Raw genomic sequence first — 27921 nt, 5'->3', positions numbered from 1 at the left:
TCAAACTCCTGGGCTCAAGCAATCCTCCCACCTCAGCCTCCCAAAGTGCTGGGATTACAGGCATGACATATGACGCCTGGCCTGATTTACATTTTTAAAAGATAATTCTGGTGGCTCTTCATTCCCACCTTTAGGTGGATACAGTGCCTGCCACCTTCCAAGTGCGTGACCCAAGTTGTATGGCACTGTTTTCTGGTGCTCTAACTGCATCCTCACAGACCTACTGAAAGAAGTCTCTGAGAACAAACTGCTTTTCTAAAGTCCCCTGAATGTGGAGGAGGTGAGAGAACAAGGTCCACTCTCTTTGATACTTGGTAAGTGAGGATGCCCCAGTAGAGGAGGCCTCTGGCCAGTGGCAGGGCTTAAGACTCTAGAAGAATGATGATCCCACTCCATGTCTTCCGCTGAAGACACCATGTCCCCACTCAGTTTTCCTCATGAGGGCTCTCTGACATTAAGGGCTTATGTGTTCCCCATTCTGGTTTCCTGATACTTCCTCCTCTTGCTGTGTACAGATTGTCCTGGGAACAGAGGGCTCAATGAGGGAGAAAAAAGACTTGGGAATATTCATATAGCCGTATGGAAACCCATGTAAATACGGATGAGCCTCACTTTAAGAAGATCCATTCACTCACATAGATACTGATCGAGCACCCACAATGCATCAGGCACTATTTCAGGTGCCGAGGATTCATTCATCCATTCTACAGACATTTTTATTTAGGCCAACTATATGCACAATATCTGGAGAGCCAAATAAATACAAAAATGATAGTAGGTTCTAAATAAATGTTTGTTATATAGGTGAGTAACTGACTCAGTTGAGGGGTGAGAGTAGGGTAGGAATTGTTCACAAATAAATTAACTGTGAAGGTCCTTTAAATAAGACTTTCCTCCTAATGTAAATAAATTGGACTCAGCTTTATTTATTTATGTATTTATCTAAATGGTATAGGGTTTCACAATGTTGCCCAGGCTGGTCTCAAAGTGATCCTCCCACGTCAGCCTCCAGAGAAGCTGGGACTACAGACATGCCACCACCACTGGCTGAACCCAGCTTTAAAGAGACTATTTGTTCATTGCTTTTCAGCACCTAATCATGTAAAAGCAGCGTACTAGAGCTGGCTTTTACCAGCTAAGGAGAGCCAGGGGTTAAATTTTCAGAAATGTTGCAAGCTGGTTATTGAACACAATCATTCCTAAAAATTAAATAACAATGTATAATTAAATAAGTTACACTTAAAACACAGGTAATAAAAACTGAGTCATCACTTCCTAATTACTACTCTCAATGTTCTTGAGGTTATTTACAACTACTATGTCGATAGGGAGGAAATACTGTATAACGGTATTTCACTGTGCCTCTCTTCTCCACTGCGCTGTCAGTGATGTCACATTGGTAGCGTGAATTGGCCACAGTGGGAGTATTTACACCACCGACATTGGCAACTGTAAAAAACAAAACTTTTTTTCCCCTGGAGAACCAGTTGTTAAACATTTACCAGCACACCACTGGTGTAGAGTCTCTATTATGTAATCTTCTTGTGATGAATCTTCTTTTAGAATCTTATGGACAGAATTAAGCGGACTAGGCTAAGTCTCTCCTTGACACTGATCCCTATGATCCTTATCGCTATGGTAATTTTACATAATTAAGCAACCTGTGGCGGAGGAGGTGGCCTTTTAGTCACAAATAGCATGTCACATGAGGACTGTTTGAAGGAACTAGGATATTATTCAACAAACCTTTATTTAGCCGCAAATATGTGCAAAGCTGTGTGTTGAAGGCTAGGGAAGATATTAAATAGTAGTCTATGTTCTCAAAGAACTCACTATAGAGGAGGTGACACAAAACCTATTGAAAATACAATGTAGTAAGTGCTATAACAAAGAAGTATGGAGCGGAACGGAGCTAACTCAGAGACCAGCAAAGAGGATTCAGAGCACCTAGAATACAAGTGTCGGTATCTGTCTTGTTCTCCACTGTGTCCCTAGCACCTAGCACTATGTCTGGCCCAGAATTTGCACTCAATAATTGTTGCATGAGTGAAGGAGTTAGCAATTACCTTAACCCTTGAAAAATAAGTAAGCTTGCCAGACAAATCAAAGTGAGTACAGAGAGGGCATTCCAGGGCGAAGAAACAGTGTTTGCAGAGGCATGGAGGCCCAAGAGCTTGGCACATTTGAAGACAATGTTTAATGTGGCATGAGGGGTCCCGGGACCCAGACTGGTAAAGGTGAAGGTATGGAAGAGGGGTTCTCTGCCCCAAATCTCTAGAGAGCTCTCAAAAGACAAAAGGACTTGGCTTGTTCTGTATAGCCCTGGGGACAGAGTGAGGGGCAACACAGGCAGTCACAGAGAATCAGATTTCAGTTTAATATAAAGAACTTTCTAACAGAGCTGTCCAACAGTGGAATGGGCTGCCTTGGCAGGCAATGAGCAAGTTCGCTATGAAGGAAGCAAGCAGATGCCAGATAAACTCTTGGTGCAACAAATTGCTATGGGGAGATGCATTTTTTTTTCCTGACTAGATTTTGGAAGAATTTATTCAGTCTCCTTTTTAAAAGGATATTAAATAATATATAGACAACTCTCTTCAATAGTAATTCTACAGAAGACACAAAGACTTTCTTTCCTTCTTTTTTTCTTTTTGAGACAGAGTCTTGCTCTGGAATGCAGTGGTGCGAACACGGCTCACTGCAGCCTCAACCTCCTGGGCTCAAGCGATCCTCCTGCCTCAGCCTTCAGAGTAGCTAGGACTACAGGTGTGTGCCACTATGCCCAGCTATCTTTTTTACTTTTTGTAGAGACGAAGTTGGGGGGGGGGGGTCTCACTTTGTTGCCCAGGCTGGTCTTAAACTCCTAGGCTCAAGCAATCTTCCCACCTCAGCCTCCCAAAGTGCTGGGATTACGGGTGTGAGCCACTGGGCCCGGCCTGACACAGAAACTTTCAAGTGTTTGTTTCTTATGTCAATCATTGACTAAAGCTGAGGCCAATAGTGGGCTGAAGGCTTTTCCAATCACTGAGGTCTTCACTCACTCATGTAGCAATTATTTATTCAGTATCTGTGTGTCAAGGACTTTGCTAAATGCTCGAATTACAGATATAAATTTCAAAAGGCACCTGCACTCACAGTGCAGGGTAAAAATGCAAATAAATACTTACACTCCAACAGCTACAATTCAAAGTGCTATGGGAAACACAAAGACTAAACATTGACTTTGCCTGGGGGACTCAGGGAAGACCTTGGAGTGGAGGTGACTCAACTGACCTTGGAAAGTTAAATGGGATTCACTAGATGGAGGAAGAGAGAGTCCAGGCAGAAGGAAAACATGTGTGAGGATATGGAGGTGCGATGACGCATGGTCAGTTTGGGGAGGTGACCGGTTGGCCAAAGTGTAGGGTAGGTGGCAATGGTAGATTGGAACTAAAATATGCGTGGTGTTCAATTCAGTGCTGAAAATTTTAGATTTTAATCTATAAATGATAGGAAGTGAATAATAGGTTTTATGTGGGAAAGTGATGTGATCAGATTTGTCAGTAGAAATGATCAGCATAGTTCTCAAGGCAGGTGTGACGAAAATAGATAGGAGAGATCTAGATTAGGGGGAGGAGACCTGTTAAGAGGTTGTTGGGAAAGTTCAAGTAAGGAATGAAGATGGCCGGGTGCGGTGGCTCATGCTTGTAATCCCAGCACTTTGGGAGGCTGAGGTGAGTGGATCAGCTGAGGTCAGGAGTTCAAGACCAGCTTGGCCAACATGGCGAAACCCCATCTCTACTAAAAATACAAAAATTATAGGTGGTGCATGCCTGTAATCCCAGCTACTCAGGAGGCTGAGTCAGAAGAATCGCTTGAACCCAGAGGCAGAGGTTGCAGTGAGCCAAGATCACGCCACTGCACTCCAGCCTGGGCGACAAGAGCAAAACTCCATCTCAAAAAAAAAAAAAAAAGGAATGAAGATGGCCTCAACTCTGGGGATAATAGGGATGGACAGGAGGGCTGAGATGGTGGAGGCCTTTTTTGAAGTATGATGGGCAGGATGTAGGGGAACCCATCTTAATCCACTTCTTACATCTAAGACATGAATATATGTGCACAGCACATTTTAAACAAAGATAGAGAAAGGAAAAGATCACCGTCCCAAACCCTTGGGATGAGATTGTTTATGCAATTAAGCAGCACAGGATTTAACTCTGAGATCCCTGGAAGCAAAGGCAAAAAGGGAAGCATGGTGACATGCATAAGCTTGCACTATCTGTTAAAATAAAGAATACTCAGGGGAAAGGAAGAGACTGGCCAGATTAGAGTAGAAGTTAAGCCTGAAGGGCACTGGACAGATCATGTTTGTCCCTGATCCTGAGAGCCCTAGGAAGGGCCAGTTTGGGGATCACTGGTTCCTCCTACTGCTCTCTTTTGGAGGGTGGAAATCTTGGGGGTAATACCCTGAAAGTACAGTGCAATGGGGAGCCCAGCCTTGGCCCAGAAAGATACCTTTACAGCCAGCCAGCCAAGTGTTTAAACCCGGAAATATGATTCCCTACCAGAGTGGGATATGGCTCAACATCCCTTCCCACCTCATACTCCTCTGGCACTCTTTGGAGTCTCCATTAGCTCTTCAAGAGAAGCTGGGCAGAAAGTTGAGGTCCAAAGCAAGGATAGATGTATTTACTCAAAGTGGCCCAACAAGTTACGGATGGAGCCAGGACAGTGACTCTGCCCTTTTGATTTCAGAGCTTGTGTGTTTCTGGTCTGGCCAGAGCTGGCTATTCTCTTCTTAGTGTCCTATTAGTGCATGTGTTCATTCAACACAAGAGATGGAGCACCATTTGAGGGTGGAGGGTGTCAGGGCCCTGTCCTCAGGGAGCTCCCCTTCTGGTGGGAAAGAAAACTCTTTGACAATCAGCTCTCCCTAAAGATGACTGAAGGTGACCATCACTCCCAGAGAAGTGCAGGCCTCACCTGCAAAGGCAAAGGAGAGATCTTGCCTTGATTCGGGAGTGGGAGGGGGGAGCAGAGGAAGACCTCCAGGAGAAGGCACAGGATCCCTATGGGCTGACGTTCCTGAGAATGGCGCATGGGCAGACGGAGTGGGGACAGGGGCCACTGGTATTGTAGGCACCTGGAATTAGGACCCCTTCTCTTTGTGGGGTGAGTGCTTCGACGTTCATTACCTTATTTCATCTTAGCAACACTCGTGGGAAGATAGTAGAGATATTTTAAGATCTTAAAATGCCCATTTTAAAGCTGGGAAAACAGACTCTCCGGTGGCGTGCTGTAGACCACAAACTGAATTAAGAACGCCAGTGTTCTGATTCCATCCATCTGCCGAGTTCCGGGCACGCACCGCAGAGCGCCTTACCCTGAGCCTTCCCGGTACCCGCAGCCCCGACAGCTCAGCCTTCCCCACCTGAAAGTTCCACCTGAGGTTTCCCTCAACTCTGCCCTCCTGCATTCTTGGCGTCGCGGGGAGTCAGGGGTTAAACCCCGTGGCCCGCGTGGCCCCTTCCCCCTCCGCAGCCCCCTCGCCTCCACTCGGCGCCGCGCCTGGAGCGTCCGTCCCGGAGACCCGCACAAGAGAGGAGGGGAAAAAGTGGGCCTGTTTCTCGGGTGGCCAATCCACCGAGCCCGCGGTGCCCCAGAGGAGGCGCCAGCGCTAGGCCAGCGCCAGGCCGGGCTGCCTGCTTCCCGCGGCAAAGTACAAATGCGCCCGAGCGCGGCGCCTGGAGCCCTTGGCGAGCACAGCCGTCCCGCGCTCAGCCTCCCTCCGCGGCCGCCGCGCCGCCGCCGCTGCTGGGACCGCCGCCCCGCCGGGCCCCAGGACCCCGCGGCCCGACCCCGAGCCCACCGAACAGGGGGCGCCGGCCGCCTCTAGCCCGCGCGCCCGCAACACCCGCTGGTCCCGCGCGCCTCGCCCGGCGCTGCGCGCTCGGCAGACGCCGGTCCTCTCCCTGCTTTCTCCTCCTCTCCCTCTCACCTTCCCCCTTTCTTTGATCGCCTCTCCCTTCTGCTGGACCTTCCTTCGTCTCTCCATCTCTCCCTCCTTTCCCCGCGTTCTCTTTCCACCTTTCTCTTCTTCCCACCTTAGATCTCCCTTCCTGCCCTCCTTTCCTGCCCACCGCTGCTTCCTGGCCCTTCTCCGACCCCGCTCTAGCAGCAGACCTCCTGGGGTCTGTGGGTTGATCTGTGGCCCCTGTGCCTCCGTGTCCTTTTCGTCTCCCTTCCTCCCGACTCCGCTCCCGGACCAGCGGCCTGACCCTGGGGAAAGGATGGTTCCCGAGGTGAGGGTCCTCTCCTCCTTGCTGGGACTCGCGCTGCTCTGGTTCCCCCTGGACTCCCACGCTCGAGCCCGTAAGTAGACCGGGAGGCTGGGTGGGCAGAGGAGGGATGCGGCCCCTGGAATGTGCGGGACAGCGCCAGGACCTGGACCCCAAGCTCTTCTGACAGCCGTCCAGGCAGCACCTGTGCCGGAGGGGTGGAGACTCCGTGAGGACCAGTATGGGCCGGGGGACCGGAGGAACTCGGCACGACTCAGAACTGAGAGAGGGCTGCTGCCAGGGACCTGAGGAGGGGCACCAAGGGCAGCGGGGGAGAGGGCAGGGCACTGTGTTTTGGGTTGGGGGAGGACTTACTGTTCCTAGGAGGGAGTCGGGTATGTCTGGCTACAGGTAAGGAGTGTGATGGAGAAGAAAAGGCTTTTTGCCTTTGGAAAGAGCCATTGGACAGAAATGAGAGGTAATTAGGATAACCTTCCCATTCTTTTCTCTCTTTTGATCCTCGCAACTCTCCAGTGAGGTGGGTATTATCATTCGCACTTTCCAGATGAGAAAACTTAGGCTGAGCAAGGAGGAACTTGCTAAAACTTACAGAGCGGGTAAGCCATCCAAAGCCAGAACTCTAGTTCCAGATCCCATGCTTTATTCCCTGCCTCACATTGTCTAGAAGGAACCCTGAATTTGCAGCGTGAGACTCTGGGAGGCGGCAGGGCACAGTGAGATAGACCAGCGTCTTCACCATCCCAGCCCCGCTGAATGCCAGCTGCTGGGAGGCCGTCACAGAGTGCACCTCTCTGACCCTGGGTTTCCTAATCTATAAAGCGGAAGTAAAAATCCTAGGAGAGTTGATAGGATTAAATTAGAGAAAAGAGGTAAAGCAGCTAGCACAAGACTGGTGCTTGATAGCTTCCAAAAAAAAAAAAAATCAGTTCCCAATTATGCTTTTCCACGTAGATACAGTGTAACATCAAACAGGTTACATCATCAATCTGAGCCTCAGTTTCCTCACTGCGCCCACAATAGGCTGGTGTTCCCCCCTCCCCATGCCCAGCCAATCTCTTAGAATGCTGTGAGGATGGGAAACCAAACCTCATTCTCTTAATCAGAAGAAAGGAGCTTCATTCAAGCAGTGGGTTTCTCCAGGACATACATGGCACAGCCTGGGATTAAGACCCTGCGTTCCCAACTCCTAGTCTGGTGCTCTTTCCTCTCCCCAGCTCAGCTCCTCCATCTATGCCTTTCTTTTGCACGTGACATTCTGGAGCTGGTAGTGCTGGACTTTGTTACGGTCTTGTTTCTGCTCATGGAGCAGGCTGAGTGTCTCTGGCCTGCCAGCAGCATGAGACTCATAGAAGTCTTTCCATTACATAGAACAAGTAATGGAATTAGCTCAGTGTTGTATTCAAATCCTGGCTGTGCCCCTTAGAGCTGTGTGACTTTTTGTAAGTCATAACTTCTCTGAGCCTCAATTTCCTCATCTGTCTAAGAGAGATACTAATCCAGAACTTGCAGGGTTCTTGGGAGGATTAAAGGAGGTAACGGATTAAAGTGCCCAGCACAATGCTGTGTACTTAATAAATGTCTCTTCCGCTTTCTTGAACCCTGAGGGTTTCCTCCTAACACCTGCCTCCTATTTCTTAAAAGAGACTTTGCACAGGATGCCCTCCATGCCTGCCTCCCATCCATTTGACACCTTGTTCTTAGTCCCTGCAATTTTTTCTCCAGATATCATTGCCCTTGATGCATCTTGGAAAGATGTCCTAGAACAAGACTGTTATCCTACCCACACCCCGCTTCTTTGCTTCCCATATCTTGTCAGCCTTTCATGGCCTTGCCTAGGTCACACCGCTTCAAGCAAACTCTCCCCGGTGACTTGATCCACTCTGATCTCCCTCCTCTGTGCCTACCTGGCCTTCAGCTCTGTACCTCTCAGCAGGTCCTGCCAGTATTCCATCTTCCCTACAGCCTTGTAAATACAGATCTCCAGACATGTGAGAAAAAGACTTGGAGCCAACTCATTAGGGTGAGGTGGACTGGCACTCATTGGAGAATGTTAAGATTCCTGGATGTTAGAGCTGGTGAAACTATCAAAAACCATCTGCTTCTACCCATCAATGTACCTATACTTAGAGTTAAATGGAAGCCCAGAAGAGAAGAGTGACTTGCCCAAGGTCACACAGCAAATTTATTAAAGAAAAGAACAAAAGCCAGGCACAGTGGTACACACCTGTAGTTCCAGTCACCAGCTACTTGGGAGGCTGAGAGGGAGAGGAACCCTTGAGCTCAGGAGTTCAAGGCCAGCCTGGGGAACATGGTAAGACCTCATCTCTTAAAAAAAAAAAAAAAAAACAGAACAGACCTGGGTCCTGGACCCTGATTTGTCACTTATTGGCTGTGTGAGTTGGGACAGACCACTTCTTTATCTGAGCCTCATTTTGTTTGGTGCTGACAGCCTATGAATCTAGAAAGGATCCTATAGTCATTTGCCAAGGTGCTATTTGAAGGTCTCTTACAAAGGTCCTCATCTTAGTTTAAGTGAGATCTCAAGCCTGTTGTGGGTCAGAAATCTGGTGATATCTTAGGTGCTTTCAGAAACAGTGCTAACGGATGGAAATTTTCAAGTCTGTGTGGTATCAGGTTCCTGAGGTGTCGGAGCCCTGAAGAATGCCAAGGGCCTGTGAACACAGGTAACAGTTTGCTCCTCAGGCTATTCAAACAAAAAGTATTCTCTCTTTGGTTCTATTTCCAGCCATAGATTGAGCCCTAATCCCAATACAGACTAAGTTGCAATTCCAGCCATAAGCCAAGCCCTAATCCTCCAACCTTGGCCACAGGTTGAACACCAATTCCACCCCTATACAAGACCCCTTACCCAGGCTGGGTCCTTGACCTGGTTACTGACCAGTACTGGTCCCAGCCCCAGGCTGAGCCACAGACATGTGTGATGCTCGTCACTCTAGACACTTGGCTCTTTGTGGATGAGTGTCCACCAGAAGCCTACTATCTTCTTACCTCCCTCTTCAGTGCTTTCTGCCCTACTCCTCTCAGCTCCTCTCTTTGGTTCTCTTCCCTAATTGTCCCTTGTAGGTGTCTAGTATGCTCTGCTTTCTCTTCCCTCCCTCCATCCAATCCTGCTTTCAGGAGAGTCAGTTACCAGGTAAAAACATGGGGCTGGGTGCAGTGGCTCACGCCTGTAATCTCAGCACTTTGAAAGGCCGAGGTGGATGGATTACTTGAGCCCAGGAGTTTGAGACCAGCCTGAGAAACATAGCAAGACCCTGTCTCTAGAAAAAATAAAGAAATTAGCCTGGCATGGTGGCACATATCTGTGGTCCCAGCTATTCGGCAGGCAGAGGTGGAAGGATTGCTTGAGCCCAGAAGATGGGGGCTGCAGTGAGCTGTGATTGCACCACTGCACTCCAACCTGGGTGTCACAGTGAGACCCTGCTGAGAAAAAAAAAATCCATGTATTTTTTTCTTCAAGGGTTTTGTTTATTATGGGAATCGAAGCTTTCGTTCCCAGGTGATGAATTCCGGACCCTAGACGCAGGCATGGGACAGGAAGGGAGCTCTGCTGGTAGGATGTGATGTGGAGGGCAAACCTGGAATCAGAAAGTCATGGATCCAGCCCTGGCTGTGCCATCAATTCCAACTGTGACCGTGGACAGGTTGCCTTTCTCTACCTCTCAGTTTTCTCCCCTGTAAAGTGAGACGGTTGGACTCAAGTGGATGATTATTGAGGACCACTCTAGTTTTAACACCTCGTAATTCTAAGTCTCCAAAACCCAAAGATGTGGTTGCCTTGATTCCGAGTCCACTCTGGCCTTTGGAATAGGGATGTGGGAGGGTGGTACTCCTGCCCTGCCAGGGAGGAGTGGACAGGCAGACCCTCAGACACCAGAAAAAAGTGCCTGGATGGCCTGGGGCAGTGAAGGTAGTGGGAGACCGGCCAGAGGGGACCTGCTTGTCTGCCCAGCTTAGTCGCATCCCCATCTACCTGTGCAGGTGTGCATGAGGCAGTGGGGAGCACCTAAGTGAAGGCCTGAAGTCCGGCTCCAGGCTGACTTCTCTCTGGATCTCTGACTGGGCCGTTCTGCACCTCTCCTCTCCCACCAGCAGAGGTCTCTGCCTCACTCACTGGCGCACAGGCTGCTGAGCCTGAGCCCGGCAACAGCTGCGCAGTTGCTCCAGCTGTTGCACCTGTTCCAGGACTGGCCTCTCAAGTTCCCCCAGCCGCCAACCATGGCGCCGGACTCTGGGAGAGGGACCTTGAATCCTTCATATTCTCAAAGAAAAGGACTGGCATGACAGCGGTGCCCCTGGGAGGTGTAGTACAGAGATCATTTCAGGCGTCCCCCTTCCTCTGTCCAGGACCCCATCCTCATTCTTGTACTCAGGAGTTCTTTTTTGTGTCTCGCCAGAAGCCTTCTGTTTACAAATTAAAGCCATTTCTTCTAGTCCTGCCTAGTAGGGGATGGGTGTCCCTGTAAGCATTCTCTCCACATCTGACGACTGGCGTTGAAGATTGTGCTGGAGTGAATCAAGCTTAGTCAAGTCCTGATCTCTCTCTGGGACTCAATTTCCCACAAAGGAAACAGGGGACTGGATGTCTCTGAGTCCCTAGCTTTCTACGATTCTATGAATCTAAGCGTATATGTCCAAGGCAGAAAAAAATGTGAACAGTCCCCACCCTGTTTCCTGCCCTTTAACAGGTAACAGAGCTGCCTTTCCTGGTTCAATAGTTCTCTCCCTAGAGGCCCTTCTATGCTCCTGTATGTCTGTCATGTGCCAGAGGGAAAAGTCAGGTTCAGAGAAATGCAGTTCCTTTCTCCGGGTTGCACAGCTCAGCCACTGAGGAGCTGAGGCTTTTCTTCTGATTTCCTTAAGAGGCCTCTCCCATCGGGTGCCAGAGCCCAGAGCAGAGCTTATGTCTCAGAGGGGAGCAAGTTTGTTTGTGTGAAGAGGGGATTATAAATAAATAGAGAAAGTATGGCTGTGTGGGTGTGAGGGAAGAGATGTAAACGTTCTACATTCCTGGGCAGCCTGGCTCACTCAGGTTTCCTGAGTTCTTGCAGCCTGGGGACAGGCCAGCCACAATTCCAGACCTCTCTCCTGTCACCCCGGCCCCTCCTGATGCCCTTTCCATGGTCTTGACCAGCCTCCCCTCCAGCCCAGAAGCTTCTTTCTAGTTGTCTTTTCTGCTTCCTGTTGGGGAAGAATTCTCAACCGCACTAACCCCTCCTAACTGACCCCCATAAAAAAACCTTTTATCACAGCATGAGAGTTTCAAGCCAGACTGTGGGATGAACTTGGAACTTGGATAGAGACAGTTTGGAAATTTTGACTTATGCGTGAAGATCATGGAATCACTCATCCCCTTAGCTACTCTGGGCTCCTGACCTTTTTGTACATGTTGTCATTTGGTTTGGCCAGTGGTTTGAGCATTCAGATGGCAGGGAGCTGGAAAGTGGGGGTTTTCAGAAGCTAATTTCTGTTAGGTGGCAAGGTAAAAGTGCTGAAAGGGAATTGGCCCTCTTCCCATATAATGAACTACTCCTTTTGTTAAAGAAGGAGGCTTCCAGGGCCGGGCGTGGTGGCTCACGCCTGTAATCCCAGCCCTTTGGGAGGCCCTGGCGGGTGGATCATGAGGTCAAGAGATCGAGATCATCCTGGCCAACATGGTGAAACCCCATCTCTACTAAAAATACAAAAATTAGCTGGGCGTGGTGGCACTCACCTGTACTCCCAGCTACTCGGAGGCTGAGGCAGGAGAATCGCTTGAACCTGGGAGGCGGAGGTTGCAGTGAGCAGAGATTGCGCCACTGCACCACAGCCTGGTGACAGAGCAAGATTCCATCTCAAAAAAAAAAAGAATGAAAGAAGCTTCCAGGACTAAGGACCGTCAATTGGCTCCTCTTCCAGAATCTCTCCCTCTTTGTTAACTCTGTTCTTTCATCATTGATTTCGTTCATGAGGCACGAACTCTATCTATGTAGGCTCTGCATTGAGCACAAAATTTAATGAGATCTGGTCCTTGCTCTCAAGAAGGTCCCAGTTTAGTTAGGAAGCAAAGCTTACTTAAGAAGTACCTCTAATCCATTTGTGATGAGAACTGTAATGAGGGCTGAACTCAGTTCTGCAGGAAAGGCCAGTGGCTGGAAGTTTGGGGCAGCTTCACAAAAAGGGTAGCATCTAAGCTGGCTTTTGAAGAATGGGAAGGAGTTGGTCAAACATTGGAGATGGAGGATTCCATTCCAGGTGGAGGAAACAGCATGTTTGAAGGCACAGTAGGAGCAAGCCTGGGGGCTGGTGGAAGAGTGAGGAATTTAGCAAGAGGAAGTGAGGCTGAAAACAGGGTCACCACAAAAAGTTTTGCTGGAAAAGCAGGCAGGAGCCACCTCACGATAGGCTGGGGATGACACAGTGACATTTGGAATCTGTCTGGTAAACATTGCTGTCCTGAAATCAGATTAGATCAACTAAGTCCAGTCACTTTAAGTCTGTTCAGACAGGTAAAGAGATTTGGCTGTGGCCCATCCAAGTGGACACTTCCTGTGGGAAAGGGAGCTAGTGTCTAGCACTTTGGATATGCCAAAGAGAAGCCTCTGTGTCCTTCATGAACCACATCCACTCCCACCTCTGTGCCTTTGCATCTAGCACCCACTGCCTGAGAAGTCCTTCCCCTTCTGCATCTTGTTAATTTCTCCAAGATCCAGCTCAGGCATGTTCCTAGAGAAGCCTTGCCTAAAGACCCTATGCTCACGCCATCATAGCGTTTGTCAGACTGAATGTATTGTATCTATCTGTGTTCTTCACTAGGCTGTGAGCTCCTTCAGGTGACTTTGTTTTAAGTCATGTACCAGGCCCATGAATGTGTATAATGTTTGACATACAAAAAGTTCAATAAATAAATGAATAATGGGAAGTAATATTACTGTAGCAGTCCCCCAGTATTCATGGTTTCAATTTCTGAGGTCTCAGTTTCCTGTGATTAACCTCGGTCTGAAATATTAAATTGGAAATTCCAGAAATAAAGAATTCATATGTTTTAAATTGCACATCATTCTGAGTGGCATGGTGAATTCTGTTGCCATCCCTCTCTGTCCCATCCAGAACGTAAATCACCCCTTTGTCCAGTGTGTCCACGCTGTAGATGCTCCCCGCCCGTTAATCACTTGGTAGCTGTCTCAGTGATCAGATCAACTGTTGCAGTATTGCAAGGCTTGTGTTCAAGGAACCCTTATTTTACTTCATAATGGCACCAAAGCATGAGTAGCAATGCCAGCAATTTGGATATGCCAAAGAGAAGCCATAAAGTGCTTTCTTTAAGTAAAAAGGTAAAAGTTCTCAATAAGGAAAGGAAAAAAATGGTAGAGTGAGTTTGCTAAGATCTACAGTAAGGATGAATCTTCTATTTGTGAAATTGCAAAGAAGGCAAAAGAAATCTATGCATGGTCTATGTAGGGTTCAGGACAAACTGTGGTTTCAGGCATCCACTGGGGGTCTTGGAATGTATCACCCAAGGATGAGGGGGGACTACTGTATTACTAATGATAATAATGTTTACTGCCTGTTATGCCAAGTGCCCCACACTCACATATGTGTTCAGTCCCGAAACCTCAATCCTGACCTTGATGGCTCCTTTGCCCTCTCCACCCATATCCTATCCAGTCTGTCCCAAAGCCTGCCCATTGTACCTCCTAAGTGTTTCTCAAATCTGTACTTTTGCCCATCAGCACAGCTTCCATCTTGGTCCAGGTCCAGCATGATCTCAAAACAGGATGACTGCAACAGCCCCTCCCTGGTCTCTCTGCCTCCAGTCTTGCCCTCCAATCAGTTCTCCATTCCTGTGAGCACAGTGATGATTCTAAAATGCAAATCTGATCATGGGACTCCCCAGTTTAAAGCTTTTCCATGGCTTTCCTTTGCCTCTCGGGCTCTCAAAGCCCTCTGTGAGCCTCTGCTTCTCCTTCCAGACTGGTCTCTTGCCTCTCACTCCTGTCTTCCCATTCTCTCCTCCAACTTCTGAGCCACTTTCATCTCTGTATCCCCGCCCAAGGTCTGTGGGCCTGAGGTGAGTTGAGGCAAACTAATCTGGTTTATGAGTGGGGCTAGAAGAATGCAGGAGGCCACCAGAATCACGATTGGTGCAGTAGTAAATGAGACCTGGGAGATTTGGCCTCAGTGTGTGCTATGATGTTCATCCCCTAATAGGTGCCTGGGGATGACCACAGAGAGCTCTGGGAGTCAAAGAAACACCACAGGAAACAAACTATTAAGGAAGTCTGGGGTCAGTGCCTAGATCTGTTTTTTTTTTAAACCTATTTAGTTGAGCATATAATATATGTCAGGCACTAGGCATATTACATATATTATCTGACCTAATTCTACAGTAACTCTGAGAGGTAAAGATTGTTATTAGTTCCATTTAATAGATGTGGAAACAGAGGCCCAGAATGGTTAGGTAACTTGTCTAAATTCAGGCTGCAAATAAAAGCCAAATCCACAATTTGAACCCCAGCCGATCTGACTCCAAAGGGTCCCTGAGAAAAGTCATGCTTGGTCTCTGAGATGGGGAGGGATGCATGGGCACATGTGGGATGAGACTTGGTGGTGGGGTGGGAGAGGAATCAGGGCAGGTCCAAGGCCAGGGCAGAGGTGGGAACGCCACAGAGGACCAAAGGGAGTGTATGGGAAGAGAGTGAGGTATGAGACAAACTTTACCTCCTTCACACTCAGGTGACACACCTGTGTCACTCAGGACTGGTCCTACTGGCTCCCTGAACTTCATCCTAACCCACTTTGGAGCCTCTGAGAGCCTAGGATGTATGAGACCATCAACACATCCAAGAATCGTAGAATCTTGGAATGATCGAATCTTAGAACCACAACATTGGACAATTCTAGAAGCTTTGTGTTCTAAGGAAATACAGGTTCTTAGAAACATGGAATTCTCAAAATCCTGAACCTTAGAATCCTAGAATTTTAGAGTCTTCAAATGTTGAAATCATGGATTCATAAAGTATCTATGCAGAAAATATTTGAAGATCATAGCTTACCCCCTCCCCTTATTTTGCAGATGGGAAACTGAGGCTCAGAGAAAGGAGGATGAGTCTCTGAATGTCACACAGTGAACTTGTGGCTTAAAGAACTAAAACTGTTTTCACCAGCCATGTTCAAGGGTTGGGGCTAGTGCCAGCACTGCAGGAACTGAGGCGGCCTGTCGCTGTCTGGCAGTTCTTCCTCCTGCTTGGTTTTGGCATGGCCTTGGGCACTCATCTCACTTGAGGAAGAGAGAGCTCCAGGCCATGCCACCCTTCCTTGTGCCTGTCACCTTCTAGGGTATGGTGGGGTGGGGATTGTGGCCACTGGAGGCCTCCTGCCAGGCCCCTCACATTCTCAGCCTCTGCCAGGTCTGTTGGTGGGGGGAAGGGGCCTCCTGCCTGGGCATTGGCTGAGACACTCTTTCTGTCTTCATGCTCTGAGCAGGCGGTGAGGTGAAGGGGGTGCCAACTGGCACAGAGACCTGGGCTACAGGGCTGCCCCAAGGAAGGTAGGACAGGGCTTCTTCAGCAACAGGCTGAGACCTAAGGTGGTGGCAGTGTTGCAATCACCCCCTCCCTGGTGGGAGGAGGGGACTGAGGAAGAAAGACATTATTCACTCCTTGGAGAGTTGGGCTGGCTCTGACCAGCACCCCAGCTGGGCCCGTGTCCCACCCTCTCTGCCAGTAGAGGCTGAGAGATAAACACAGCTCATTTGATACGGGCCAGCCGGGCCTTGCTGGCTTGCTGGGAATGTGAGAGGCGAACTTTAATCGCTCCTCCACTTTGCGGAGTTGGGAAGGGAATGGCGAGGGAACTAAGCCATGTGTTCCTACTCTCAGCGACCCTCGAAGCACAGACTGAAGGCATCGTGACAGCAGTCTCAAATCTTTGTTCTAGGAGGCCCAAGAGGGCAGAGCAGGAGCAATATGAGGAACCCGAGAGAGGCCAACTCCAGCTCCTTACAAAGAAAACCTTCTGATGGTTAGGAATAGCCCATGAGCTCCTGTTTCCTGGAGGCGTGTGTCAGGCAGGGGCTGCACGCCAGCCCAGCCCCCAGTGCTGAGAGGGAATTCCTGCACTGAATGTGAGCTCCCCGCTCACCCCACCCAACTCATTACTGCTTTCAATGCTCTGCGATTCTGTTTCAAAGTCTAAGAGAATGTGATTTAGGAAGTGTAAGAACCCATGTTTCTAAGATGCTTGACTCTGGAAAATGAGAAGGAGGCATGAGAGGCAGCTTCTCCATTTTAGACCAACAGGGGACTAAGAGAATAAGCTAGGGAGTCGGGGATGGTGGCTGGTGGGGCAGAGAGAGAAGAAGGCCTTTAGGCCCTGGAATTGTGTAAAAAGCCACAGGAGATGAGAGATGAGATGAAGAGAAAGGAGCTCTGCTTTGGAGGCAGGAGTCCTGGGCTGAAATCCTAGCGGAGGACTTTAGGCAAGTGGCATAGTCTCTGTGAGCCTTCTCATAATTGTGGTAACAGTCCAAAGCCACTGCAAGACGGATACTGTCATCTATTCCAGAAGATGACAATGTCCATTTTGCAGTGGCTTTGTGATTGTTACCACAATTATCATAATAATAGCATTCAACTAAGGGTCAGAAACTGGACTGGGTAAACACTTTACAAGCGTTATCTAATTTAATGGTCAAAACGATAATGTTAATGAGATAATTAACTTCTATAAGGGGTTCGGCAAAGAGAAGATAGTCAATAATGTTGGTTCCCTTCTCCATATTTCAATCTCATTTAATTCAACAAATCTTTACTGGCACTTAGCTTGTGCTGAGCCTCCCAGTTCCTCCTGAAAAGAGCTCAGGCAATGGAGTGTTTCTCCCTGCTGGCGTGAAGATCACTAGGTACGTGCGTAGAGGAGGGTTGGTGAGGATAGCGCGGGAGGCAGAGGGGCAGGGCACAAGGCTGCAGTGCTGGGCTGGGAGGTCTGACCCAGGGCTGGAGGTGAGTGGGTAGGAGGTGGGAGCAGGAGTGGATCAGTGGGTTATGGGAGGTGAGAAAGGCAGAGATTTCAGGAATGGAGGATTGTAGGAGAGATAGCCAACCCATGGAACAAACGATTTTAGTAATTCTTAGAAGCATTCATCCAGATATTGACGACTGATGTGCGATTGCAAAAAAGTCCATTGGTGTGCCAATCACAAATCACAGTAGTAGCAACGACCATTTTTAAGGATACTTGAAAGTCAGTTTCCTAACAACCTTCTCATCACGGCTCACCAAAATATAAGGACATAGTACAGTGTGAAAGCAAGAAAGCTCCCGGAGCCATGGCCTCAGGCCCCATCCCTGCCAATCCTCCTCTACACAGGTACCTGGTGATCTTCACACCAGGAGGACTTTGTTCAAAAGTTGGGCTACAGGACCCAGAGAATGTGTACACGTGTGTGTGTGTGTGTGTGTGTGTGTGTGTGTGTGTGTGTGTACGGGGGAGGGGGATGGGAGAGTAGAGAGGGGTGGGAAGGGAGGGAAGGGTGTGGTGAGGTACTAAATAAGCAAAATGGGACAAATAAAAAGGAAACAAGCATGATTGTGAGGGCAGAGGAGCGTGGGACTGAGTCAGGAGACTGGTGCTGTCATCGCTGCCTGGTGACTGACTTGCTGTGTGGCCCTCAGGTGTAACTTACCCTCTCTGGGCCTCATTTGTCTAATCATAATAATTAACGTTGATACCATGATATAAATCTGTGCAGCATTTCACTGCTTGATTCCCTAACTGCCCTGTGAGATAAGCTTTAAGGCTTAGAGACAGTGGCATGCCCAGCGTTGCACAGTAAGTGTGTGGTAAAGTCGAGATTCAAACTCAGACCTTCTGGCCCCTTGCCTAGGAGAGCATGCCCAGTTGTCTAGCAGATTCTCTTTTGCCTGAGTGGCCCAGATGACATCTCTTTTAGAGCTAGAAAGAAGGAGAAATGAGACAGGGTCTTTGGGCTGGAGCCTCCTGGGACTAACATGGCACTGGTCGGTTTGCCAGGCCCAGACATGTTCTGCCTTTTCCATGGGAAGAGATACTCCCCCGGCGAGAGCTGGCACCCCTACTTGGAGCCACAAGGCCTGATGTACTGCCTGCGCTGTACCTGCTCAGAGGTAGGTTCCTCTGGCCACCTGACCACCTGTGTCAGGGATGTCTGAGAACCCTCCAGAGAAGTCACCCCAGAAGGAGGACCAGGCCTTCTAGAACTGTGCTGTCAGCGGCAGCTGAGAGACTTGGGACAAGCCACTTCACTACTGAGTACTCAATATATAGGATTAGATGGCTACTGTGTACCTCCCAAAGATAAGTCACACAAACATTAGTGGCTGGGTTGGGATGAGGGGCCTGGTCTCCCATCTCACATCCCAGCCTTCTTTCTACCTCGTGCTGGTGCCAGCCTCCCTGCCTCCCACGCAGCCCAAGACAGAGCCTTTTTGACCTTATCTCCCATTCCCTCCTTTTCATGTACTATTTCCTCCAGCCACTTCAGCCCTGCCTTAGGATGTGTTCCCCCACCTCCACTAGCCCAACTACTTGTTCCTCAAGGATTTGCTCAAATGGGAAAATGACCTCCACCTGGAAGGATTTTCTTCTTCTGGGATCCCACATAAGTTTCTCTGCCCCTTTCTCCTGATCATTGTTGACCAGGCAACATAGTTACTGCCCCTCCTAGACTGAACCTCTGAGGCTAGGACTTGCTGGGCCCTCACTCACACCTGGCATGATTCCCTGCCAAAGGCTGAGCCACCTGGGGTAGAGACCATGTTTTTGTTTTCCATCTCCTCCCACCCCATCGCAGCCCACAATAATCCAGCACCTCCACAGGGCCTTGTAAAATCAACTGGGCAGAATAAATGAGACCCCCATGTGGTCCAGAATTCACAAGTAAGGTATGAGATTGGAGGGGCGGAAGAGGAGGAAGTGGCTTAGGAGGCCTGAAAAACCCTTGGCTTTAGCTCAGCTGCCTGGAGCCCAGTGTGGATGTCCCCAGCTTTCTTTGTCTGGGTGTTGGTGCTTGGAGGGAGGGGTAGCTAGCTCCCAGCCCGAGCCAGCCTCCCAGCCCCACTCTTTCCCTGCACAGAGCCAAGAGAGGAATGCAGAAGGCCTCTAAGAGTCTCCCTTGTTAAAACAGAACCCTCTGGGGTGGGAGCAGAAAGAGCTCTGGAGGAGATCCTGTGGGGTGGCGGAGGGGGTGGCTAGCCCCCCTCCTGACTCTGACACTGGGGTCTCACTCCTCCTGGGGTCTTTCCTCCTGACTCACCACTGCTTCTACCGTGTTGGCCCCAAGTAGAAATGGGGACACAACCCCCACCATGACTGCCTCCCCTCGGTTTGCCTTAGCACATCTGAGGCCAATCAGCCTTTTCAAGAAGGACTTTATGAAATATAGCCAGAGAACAGAAAGGAAATCATAACAGAAAATTCCAGACATATCATGTGGTCCAGTTGACAAAGTCCAAGTTTTTTGAGCCATTGGAGTTAATTCATTTCTCCTTTCACAGAGTTCACATACAGTTTCCTCAACCCAGAGGACTTTTGCTGGTATCTGCAAAATATACCCTCAATCCCTCCACTTCTCTCCACCATCACTGCTCCCCCTAATCCAAGCCACCATCATCTGTCATCTCTTTCCTGGGCTGCCACACAAGCCTCCTAACAGGTCTTCCTGTTTCCCCCCCAAATCCATCCTCCACGCGGCAGTGAGAATGTTTTTGTTTGTTTGTTTGTTTGAGACAGGGTCTCGCTCTGGCACCCAGGCTGGAGTGCAGTGGTGCGATCTCAGCTCACTGCAGCCTTGACTTCCCAGGCTCAGACAATCCTCCCACCTCAGCCACCTGAGTAGCTGGGACCACAGGTGTGTGCCACCATGCCCAGCTAATTTTTGTATTTTTTGTAGAGACAGGATTTCGTCAGCTTGCCCAGGTTGGTCTCAAACTCCTGAGCTCGAGAAACCCGCCTGCCTCAGCCTCCCAAAGTGCTGGGATTACAGGAGTGAGCCACTGTGCCCTGTGAGAATGGTCTTTTCTCAGCATGAAACTGATCATGTCATTCTGCTCTTAAAACCCTCCAGTAACAGATGATGAACTCATTGACAGGCATACAGAGACTGTGTGCTGATTGTCATGTTCTGACTTAGGGAAAAAAAAGAGAGGAAAGAAAAAAAAAACCTCGAATAGCTTTTCATTGGACCTAAAGTAAAATTCAAATTTCCCGCTGAGGGCTCTGCTTCTGTCTTATTCTCCAATTTCTTTTCTTTTCTTTCTTTTTTTTTTTTTTTGGAGATGGAGTCATGCTGTCACCAGGCTACCAGGCTGGAGTGCAGTGGTGCAATCTTGGCTCACTACAACCTCCACCTCCCAGGTTCAAGCAATGCTCCTGCCTCAGCCTCCCAAGTAGCTGGGACTACAGGCACCTGCTGCCACGCCCAGCTAATTTTTATATTTTTAGTAGAGATGGGGTTTCACCATGTTGGCCAGGATGATCTCCATCTCTTGACCTCATGATCTGCCCTCTTTGGCCTCCCAAAGTGCTGGGATTACAGGCATGAGCCACCACGCCTGGCCTTATTCTCCAATTTCATTTCATACCTGCTCACTCTGCTGCAGCCACACTGACCTCTGTCGGTTTTTCCAACACTTGAACCTCATTCCAACTTGTTTCCTCCACTTGGAATGTTCTTCCCTCAGATCTTCTCATGAACAGTTCCTTCTCATCTCCCAGTTCATAACACAAATGTTTCCTCCTTATAAAGCCTTCCCTGACAGCTGTTTCTAACATAGTCTACCCCTATTAATGAAATAATATTCCTCTATTTATTTATTTATTATTTATTTATTTATTTTGAGACAGAGTCTCGCTCTGTCACCCAGGCTGTAGTGCAGTGGCACGATCTCGGCTCACTGCAAACTCTGCCTCCCAAGTTCAAGTGATTCTCGTGCGCCAGCCTCCCGAGTAGCTGGGATTATAGGCATGCACCACCACGCCCGGCTAATTTTTGTATTTTTAGTAGAAACGGGGTTTTACCATGTTGTCCAGGCTGGTCTCAAACACCTGACCTCAAACAATCTGCCCGCCTTGGCATCCCAAAGTGCTGGGATTACAGGTGTGAGCCACCACGCCAGGCCCTCTATTTTATTATATATCATAAATTTAACATCTGAAATCTTCTTGTTCCTACTTGCTTACTTTTTTTTTTCTTTTTCTTTTTTCTTTTTTTTTGAGTTGGAGTCTCGCTCTGTTGCCCAGGCTGGAGTGCCATGTCGTAATCTCGGCTCACTGTAACCTCTGCCTCCCAGGTTCAAGCAATACTTCTGCCTCAGCCTCCCAAGTAGCTGGGATTACAGGCACACCACTACTGCCTGGCTAATTTTTGTATTTTTAGTAGAGACGGGGTTTTGCCATGTTGGCCAGGCTGGTCTCGAACTCCTGACCTCAAGTGATCCTCCCACCTCGGCCTCCCAAAGTGCTGGGATTACAGGCGTGAGCCACTGTGCGCGGCCCTTGCTTACTTCTTTAATAGTCTATCTTTCACTGTTAGGATGTGAGCTCCGGGAGGGCAGAAACCTTGTTGTTCCCACTAATTGCTATGTTCCTAGTGTTCAGAAGGCCTGGCACCCAGTAGACCTGCAGCAAGTATTGAGCTGCTGATACTCAGCAGCTCAGTGAATAAGTCCATGTCTACCCACCAGAGGCAGCTCAGCATCGTGGAAAGTACACGGGCCCTGGTGACGGTTTTTACATGCTGTGTCATCTTAGGCAACTTAACCTTTCAAGGCTCTTTTCTCATTTAGAAAGTGTGACTAATAGTGTAGTATCTACCTCTAGGGGTGTTGAGAAGACGAAGTGGGATGATTTTTATATAACGTAAAGGCCCTACCTCAGTAGCCACTCAATAAATGGAGGCTATGACTTTCCTGAGAAGTTCCCTGTGACTGCAAAGGGCTTTTCCAGGTGCCTCACCTGCCCTTTCACCGCTAACCTGTCTCCATCCTGTTTCCTGCTTCGTGGTGCTAATAATCATCGCCATCCTTGGCTCCTCCAAGGCCAGAATCAAGAGACCGATTCTAACTCTTCAGGCCACACAGTCCCTTGCACTCCATCCTAGTTTCTCATCTGGGAACCTCAGATGTCTAGTGTCTAGTTTATCCTCTAGACATTTATTAAGCACCCATGTGCGTTGGGCCTCTAGAAGGCCCCTATTAGAGCTCGGACCAATTCTGTGGACTCTGGGATTCCCCTTAACACTGACTAGTTCTCGTGATTACCTCTGGCCATCTTGGGAAGCAGTGACCCCAGAAGGCATAGGGCCAGTCAAGGGTCTTCCATGGGGCAAGAGGCTGCCTCTGGGAGAAGTGCTATCAGGGAACTCAGGTCCAGGGAGAGGGCAGGAGGAAGGAACCAGGGGGAGAAGCGGGGCTAGAAACAAACTTCGCCAACTTCAGAATTGTGAACAAAGCGGGCTTCATTCATCTAGGAGAGGACCATCAACCCCTCCTTTCCTTACTCTCGTTTATTCACTCACTCATGCATCCATTCAGACTCCAGCAGCCACTAACTTGGAGCAAGGCCCCATTCTTTGGAATTCGTGGTTGAATCGGTGACACAGGTGTAAATGGTTCATCACAATGCAGCAGAGTGACCCTTGTAACAGAGTGAAGAACAAGGTGTGGGAAGGCTGAGGGGCCAAAAAAACTGCCTGGAGAGCTGGGAAGACCCCCACGAGGGGTGGTGGCCACTCTCCCTCGGTTTCTGCTTGTCTCTCTCTGCGTATGTTCGCCTGCCCAATTCTCTCACTTGCTATGCTTAAAAAAGAGAAGGAACTTCAGGCCCCTCCTTCTCTGGTGCCAACTCCAAAGGCTTTGTCCAGGATTACCCAAACCTCCCAGAGATTTAGGGGGTGGATCATAAAGCCATCCGTCTTCTCTACATGAGGTTTTTAGTCTCACACCCCCTCCCAGTCACCTGTCCTCATGTTTCACTCCTTTCTTGACCACAAGGCTCAGGCCCAGAGTTAAAAGGACCAAGCCCTAGAGTTAAAATAGTGCAGTCAAAGCATCAAGATCAATGTCAAACAACTCTAGGCTTACATGTCTTTCTCTGTGAAGGGGACAGTGTTTAAGCAAGTCCATGACCAGAACTGACCTCCTTCAGGGTAGGGGAGGCACATGGATGTGTGGGCCAAGTGAGATCCCCTTGGTGGGCAGGAATGGGGAGGAACTGGGCACACTTAATTGTTTTCAGTCCAATCACAGGCTTACGACAAGTTCAGACTTCTGCAGTTGGGGTGGGAGTTTTGGGAAAGGACAGGTACAGGTGGAAGACGATGGTTCTTTGAACCAGGGCTGACCCTTGTGTCCCCTTCAGAGCGCCCATGTGAGTTGTTACCGCCTCCACTGTCCGCCTGTCCACTGCCCCCAGCCTGTGACGGAGCCACAGCAATGCTGTCCCAAGTGTGTGGGTAAGTAGCCATGCTCCTCCCCATCGTCCATGGACTTTTCTCCTACTCCCAGTGTAGCCCTCTAGCTGAGGGAGACCCCTGCAAGGAGAGGGGCAGTCTCTACCCATCAGAGGTGTAGACACACAAAGGTGCTCAAGGGAGGAAATATCCCAGATCCCCAGGCAGTGCTGGGGTAGCAGAGACTTCATGTCCTTAAGTAGGTGTGCATGGCAGGGGAGGGAGGACATGCAGAAAGGAGCTGCAGGAAACAGGGCCTTGCTTGGGCTGCTGACTGGCACACTTAGGCTCCAGTCTCCCTTGGGCCTTCCAGAGCTGGAGGGTGTGGGCGCAGTCTGGGAAGTGAAGGTGAGTGATCTTGGGCTTGAAGATCCTAAGGGGAGACTGCAGAATTACCACTGGGGGAGCTGAGAAGGACTAAAGGAGTCAGGCCCTGTTCTCTGAGATTCCTCCCACTGCTGAGATTCAGGAACTCTATGTGTCCTGATGCTAAATGTCTATGATTCCATGATTTTAAGATTCTAAGAGCCTCTGAGAATGAGATTCTAGGAAGAAGAAGTCAGAGAAAGGAGAGGTGGTCTGGGAAGAAACTGGCAAAACCAAGTGTCCAGTGAGGGGCAGCCAGAGGGGAGGCCAACTTGGAGGTGGGAGGGGAGGTTGAGAGGAAAATTGATGTTTAGAAGCATCAAGAAAGTGGTGAAGAGGCTCCAGATTTTGGCCTCGGGTCGGGGCTCTGGAATCAGGACTTTCCTGGTGAGCTGGTATGGAGTGGGGCTCATTTTCCAGGGGGGAGCCCAGTAGGGATCTGACTCGTGGCCCCGACATGGGTCATAGAGATTCCTGGCTGTGGGTCCCCGGGGGGACAGTGGCTCTCAGCTTCATCCTGCACAGTGAGGGAGTGTCCTCATGTCTGATGCTGACTCTGGGGGGCCTCACCTCTCCTTGCTGACTTTGGGATTTCCCCCTGTGCTTGGCCCAGGCCTCTTGTTGCTAAAACGCTCTTCACTCCCTCTCTCTTCCCATCCCCTGCCCCTCTGCCTGCTTGGCTCCACAGTTCTTCAAGACTCTGCTCACCGTTGCCATGCCACCAGCCCTTCAGGAAGCCTTCCCTGGCCACTCCTCCCCGGCTGAGTTAGAGGCTCCTCCTCTCTGCTGTCACAACTTCTGTGCTTCCATCCACCCTAGCCCTCACCTGCTACAGCATCATTGCTTGTGGCTTGTCTTTCTGCCTAATTAGATTTCAAACTTCTTTTTTAAAAATTAAAAAAAAAGTTCTGGCCGGTCACGGTGGCTTGTACCTGTAATCCCAGCACTTTGGGAGGCCGAGGCGGGCGGATCACAAGGTCAAGAGATTGAGACCATCCTGGCCAACATGGTGAAACCCCATCTCTACTAAAAATACAAAAAAATTAGCTGGATATGGTGGCATGTGCCTGCAGTCCCAGCTACTCAGGAGGCTGAGGCAGGAGAATTGCTTGAACCTGGGAGGTGGAGGTTGCAGTGAGCTGAGATCGTGCCACTGCACTCCAGCCTGGTGACAGAGCAAGACCCTGTCTCAAAAAAAAAAAAAAAAAATTAAAAAAATGTTTTTGGTAGAGATAGGGTCTCACCATGTTGCCCAGGCCAGTCTCGAACTCCTAGGGTCAAGTGATCCTCCCACCTCAGCCCCCCAAAGTGCTGGGATTATAGGCGTGAGCCACCTCACCCGTAATTTTTGAGTTTGAGTTTCTTGATGGCAAGGGCTAAATCTTACTCATTGCTCCATTCCCAATGCCTAGCATGGTGCGTAGAACAGAGGAGTGCTTAGTCAAGGGGTCTTGAATGAATGAGTGGGCTCTCTCAGGACCAGAGGCTTACCCCTCCACCTGGCAGGATGAGGACGGACTGATGGGCAGGTGATGGGGGGGGGCTCTGGGGGCCAGTGAATGACAGGAGTTTACACAAGCACAGGGACAATCATGCCAGCTGGCACCACTAGAATGTAACCCTGTGAGGGCAGGGACTCTTTTGCTCACTGCTGTATCCCCAGCACCTAGAACGGTGCCTGGCACTGAGAAGTGCTCCATGAACCCTCATTCAATGCTGGATGAACTAACTCGGGCCCCACTGAGCGGAAGCTGAGGCTGCCGGCTTTACCTTCTTGCTCTGGCTGGGGCTGGCCCAGACACTGAGGGGGCTGGAGGGCTGTGGTAGAGGTCATGGGAGGGAGGGACACAGTCAGATGTAGGTATCAGAGGGACCTCTTAGTTAGCTGATAAGGGGAATGGCTGGCAAGGCCCAGGCCAGAGCTTGGTTTAAATATCAAGCTGGGGTCAAATGCAAAATCTTCAGAAAAGTGGCCTTGTTAATTTCAGCAAAGATTCACATGAAACCTCATTTTCTTCTTCCTCCTGCCCCTCCCCCACTGCAGAACCTCACACTCCCTCTGGGCTCCGGGCCCCAACAAAGTCCTGCCAGCACAACGGGACCATGTACCAACACGGAGAGATCTTCAGTGCCCATGAGCTGTTCCCCTCCCGCCTGCCCAACCAGTGTGTCCTCTGCAGCTGCACGGTAAGAACTCCTGCCTTCCCTTCAGCACAGGCCAGCACTCTGGGCCTGCAAAGAACATAGTAGCCTGGACTGCGGACTGGGGGGATTGTTCCTCCTGGCCAAAGCAAAATGAATGGGCTCAGGGGAAAGGGAATATCTGGGGTTTGGAATGTCCTGTCCCTAGCTGGGTCAGGTGACCATTCTCTGAGCTTCCACACCTTCCTGAGCCTTCTGTTTCCCCCAGTAGACGCTGCATTCCTTGAGGGGAGGAAACATATGTTTTTCATTTCTTTATCCTCTGCTGTCAGTCCAGGGCCTAAAGCACAAAAGACATCTGTAATGATTATTGAATGAGAGAATGAATACGCAAATGATCAGTTATCAGTCCTGGGGGACAGAGACAGGGCCAGATTATCTGTAGCAAATGGAAATTAATCTGAAGCTACTTAAACTCCTCCTGCCTATTGTTAGAGCTGGACCTCCGGGCAGGCAGGGCTGACTCGGCAGTGTTATCATGGGACAGAGACTGAAGCTAAGCAGGGCCTCCTCTGGAAAGTCTTCAGCCTCCTCCTTGTAAGGGAACTGGGGTGTAGGCATGGCCTTCCTATAGGTTTGCAGGTGGCTTTCCGCATGTCATTTTTTTTTTTTTTTTTTTTTTTGAGATGGAGTCTTGCTCTTTCACCCAGGCCGGACTGTAGTGGCGTGATCTCAGCTCACTGCAAGCTCCGCCTCCCGGGTTCATGCCATTCTCCTGCCTCAGACTCCCGAGTAGCTGGGACTACAGGCGCCTGCCACCACGCCCGGCTAATTTTTTGTATTTTTAGTAGAGTCGGGGTTTCACCGTGTTAGCCAGGATGGTCTCGATCTCCTGACCTCGTGATCCGCCCGCCTCGGCCTCCCAAAGTGCTGGGATTACAGGCGTGAACCACCGCACCCAGCCCAGCATGTCATTTTTAACCCTGGGCTTGGCAACTCATCCGTGAATTGGCAGGAGAAGTCCCTGCCCTCCCAATTTCCTTACTACCTGATCACCACACTTGGGCCTCAGTTCCTCTGAGTGCGTAAGGGAGTCTGACCAAGTGATCATTAATGTTCTCTCCAGACTAGTATCAGAAACCTGTGTTTGATCTCCAGCACTGTCCCAGTTCCCTGTGTGACCTCAAACAAGTCACTTCTTTTGGGCCTGCCTCCCTATCTTTTCAGTGACAGGGTCCCATCAGTCTGAGTCTTTGAATCTTAAAGTTTCTGTGCTGCAGAGCAAACAGCCTGCAAATAATGAGGAGTGACTACTTATAAATCAACCTAGTAAGCAATTACCTTTTGCAGGGTGTGAGCCTTTTGCAGTGGTCTAGTCTGTTGTGTCACCAGGTTCATAGAAATGCCTGGTTTATAGACAGTACCCGAATGACCCTAGGAGAAGGATATCACTATTTCTGTTTTCCAGATGAGGAAACGGGCTCAGAATAGTTAAGTGACTTGCCTGAGATCACACAGCTAGTAAGTGACAGAGCCAGAATTCAGACCCAAGGCCACCTGGCTCCAAAGCCAATGTTCTTTTCCCTGTGTCCTGCTGCCTCCCCTGAAGGGATGAGGCATGGATGAGGAGGGGGCTGTGGCGAGAGA

General features: G+C 49.6%; 1 protein-coding gene and 1 non-coding gene across 4 annotated transcripts in view; both read left to right on the top strand.

The window, feature by feature from the left end:
- Positions 1 to 5731: 5731 nt before the first annotated feature.
- CHRDL2 (chordin like 2) overlaps positions 5732 to 27921 on the top strand; it is a 35018-nt gene continuing 12828 nt past the window's right edge. For 2 of the 3 annotated variants that reach the window (XM_004051815.5, XM_004051814.4), the window contains exons 1-4: positions 5732 to 6351; positions 18312 to 18424; positions 23676 to 23769; positions 26177 to 26319. In XM_004051815.5, the coding sequence (XP_004051863.4) occupies positions 6270 to 6351; positions 18312 to 18424; positions 23676 to 23769; positions 26177 to 26319 (432 nt within the window). In that variant the 5' untranslated portion in view covers positions 5732 to 6269. Of the gene's footprint in view, positions 6352 to 18311; positions 18425 to 23675; positions 23770 to 26176; positions 26320 to 27921 lie in introns of those variants that run through there. The other variant, XM_019035954.3, reaches the window with a different exon arrangement.
- Positions 20385 to 20447, top strand: LOC115936371 (small nucleolar RNA SNORD43). Its single transcript, XR_004071863.1, has one exon. It is a non-coding gene; the product is annotated as a small nucleolar RNA SNORD43 (small nucleolar RNA).

This window comes from Gorilla gorilla, chromosome 9 (assembly GCF_029281585.2).
Source record: "Gorilla gorilla gorilla isolate KB3781 chromosome 9, NHGRI_mGorGor1-v2.1_pri, whole genome shotgun sequence".
In the NCBI taxonomy this organism is placed as follows: Eukaryota; Metazoa; Chordata; class Mammalia; order Primates; family Hominidae; genus Gorilla; species Gorilla gorilla.
Note: the sequence above shows the minus strand (reverse complement) of the source record. Positions and strands in the feature narration are given on the sequence as shown.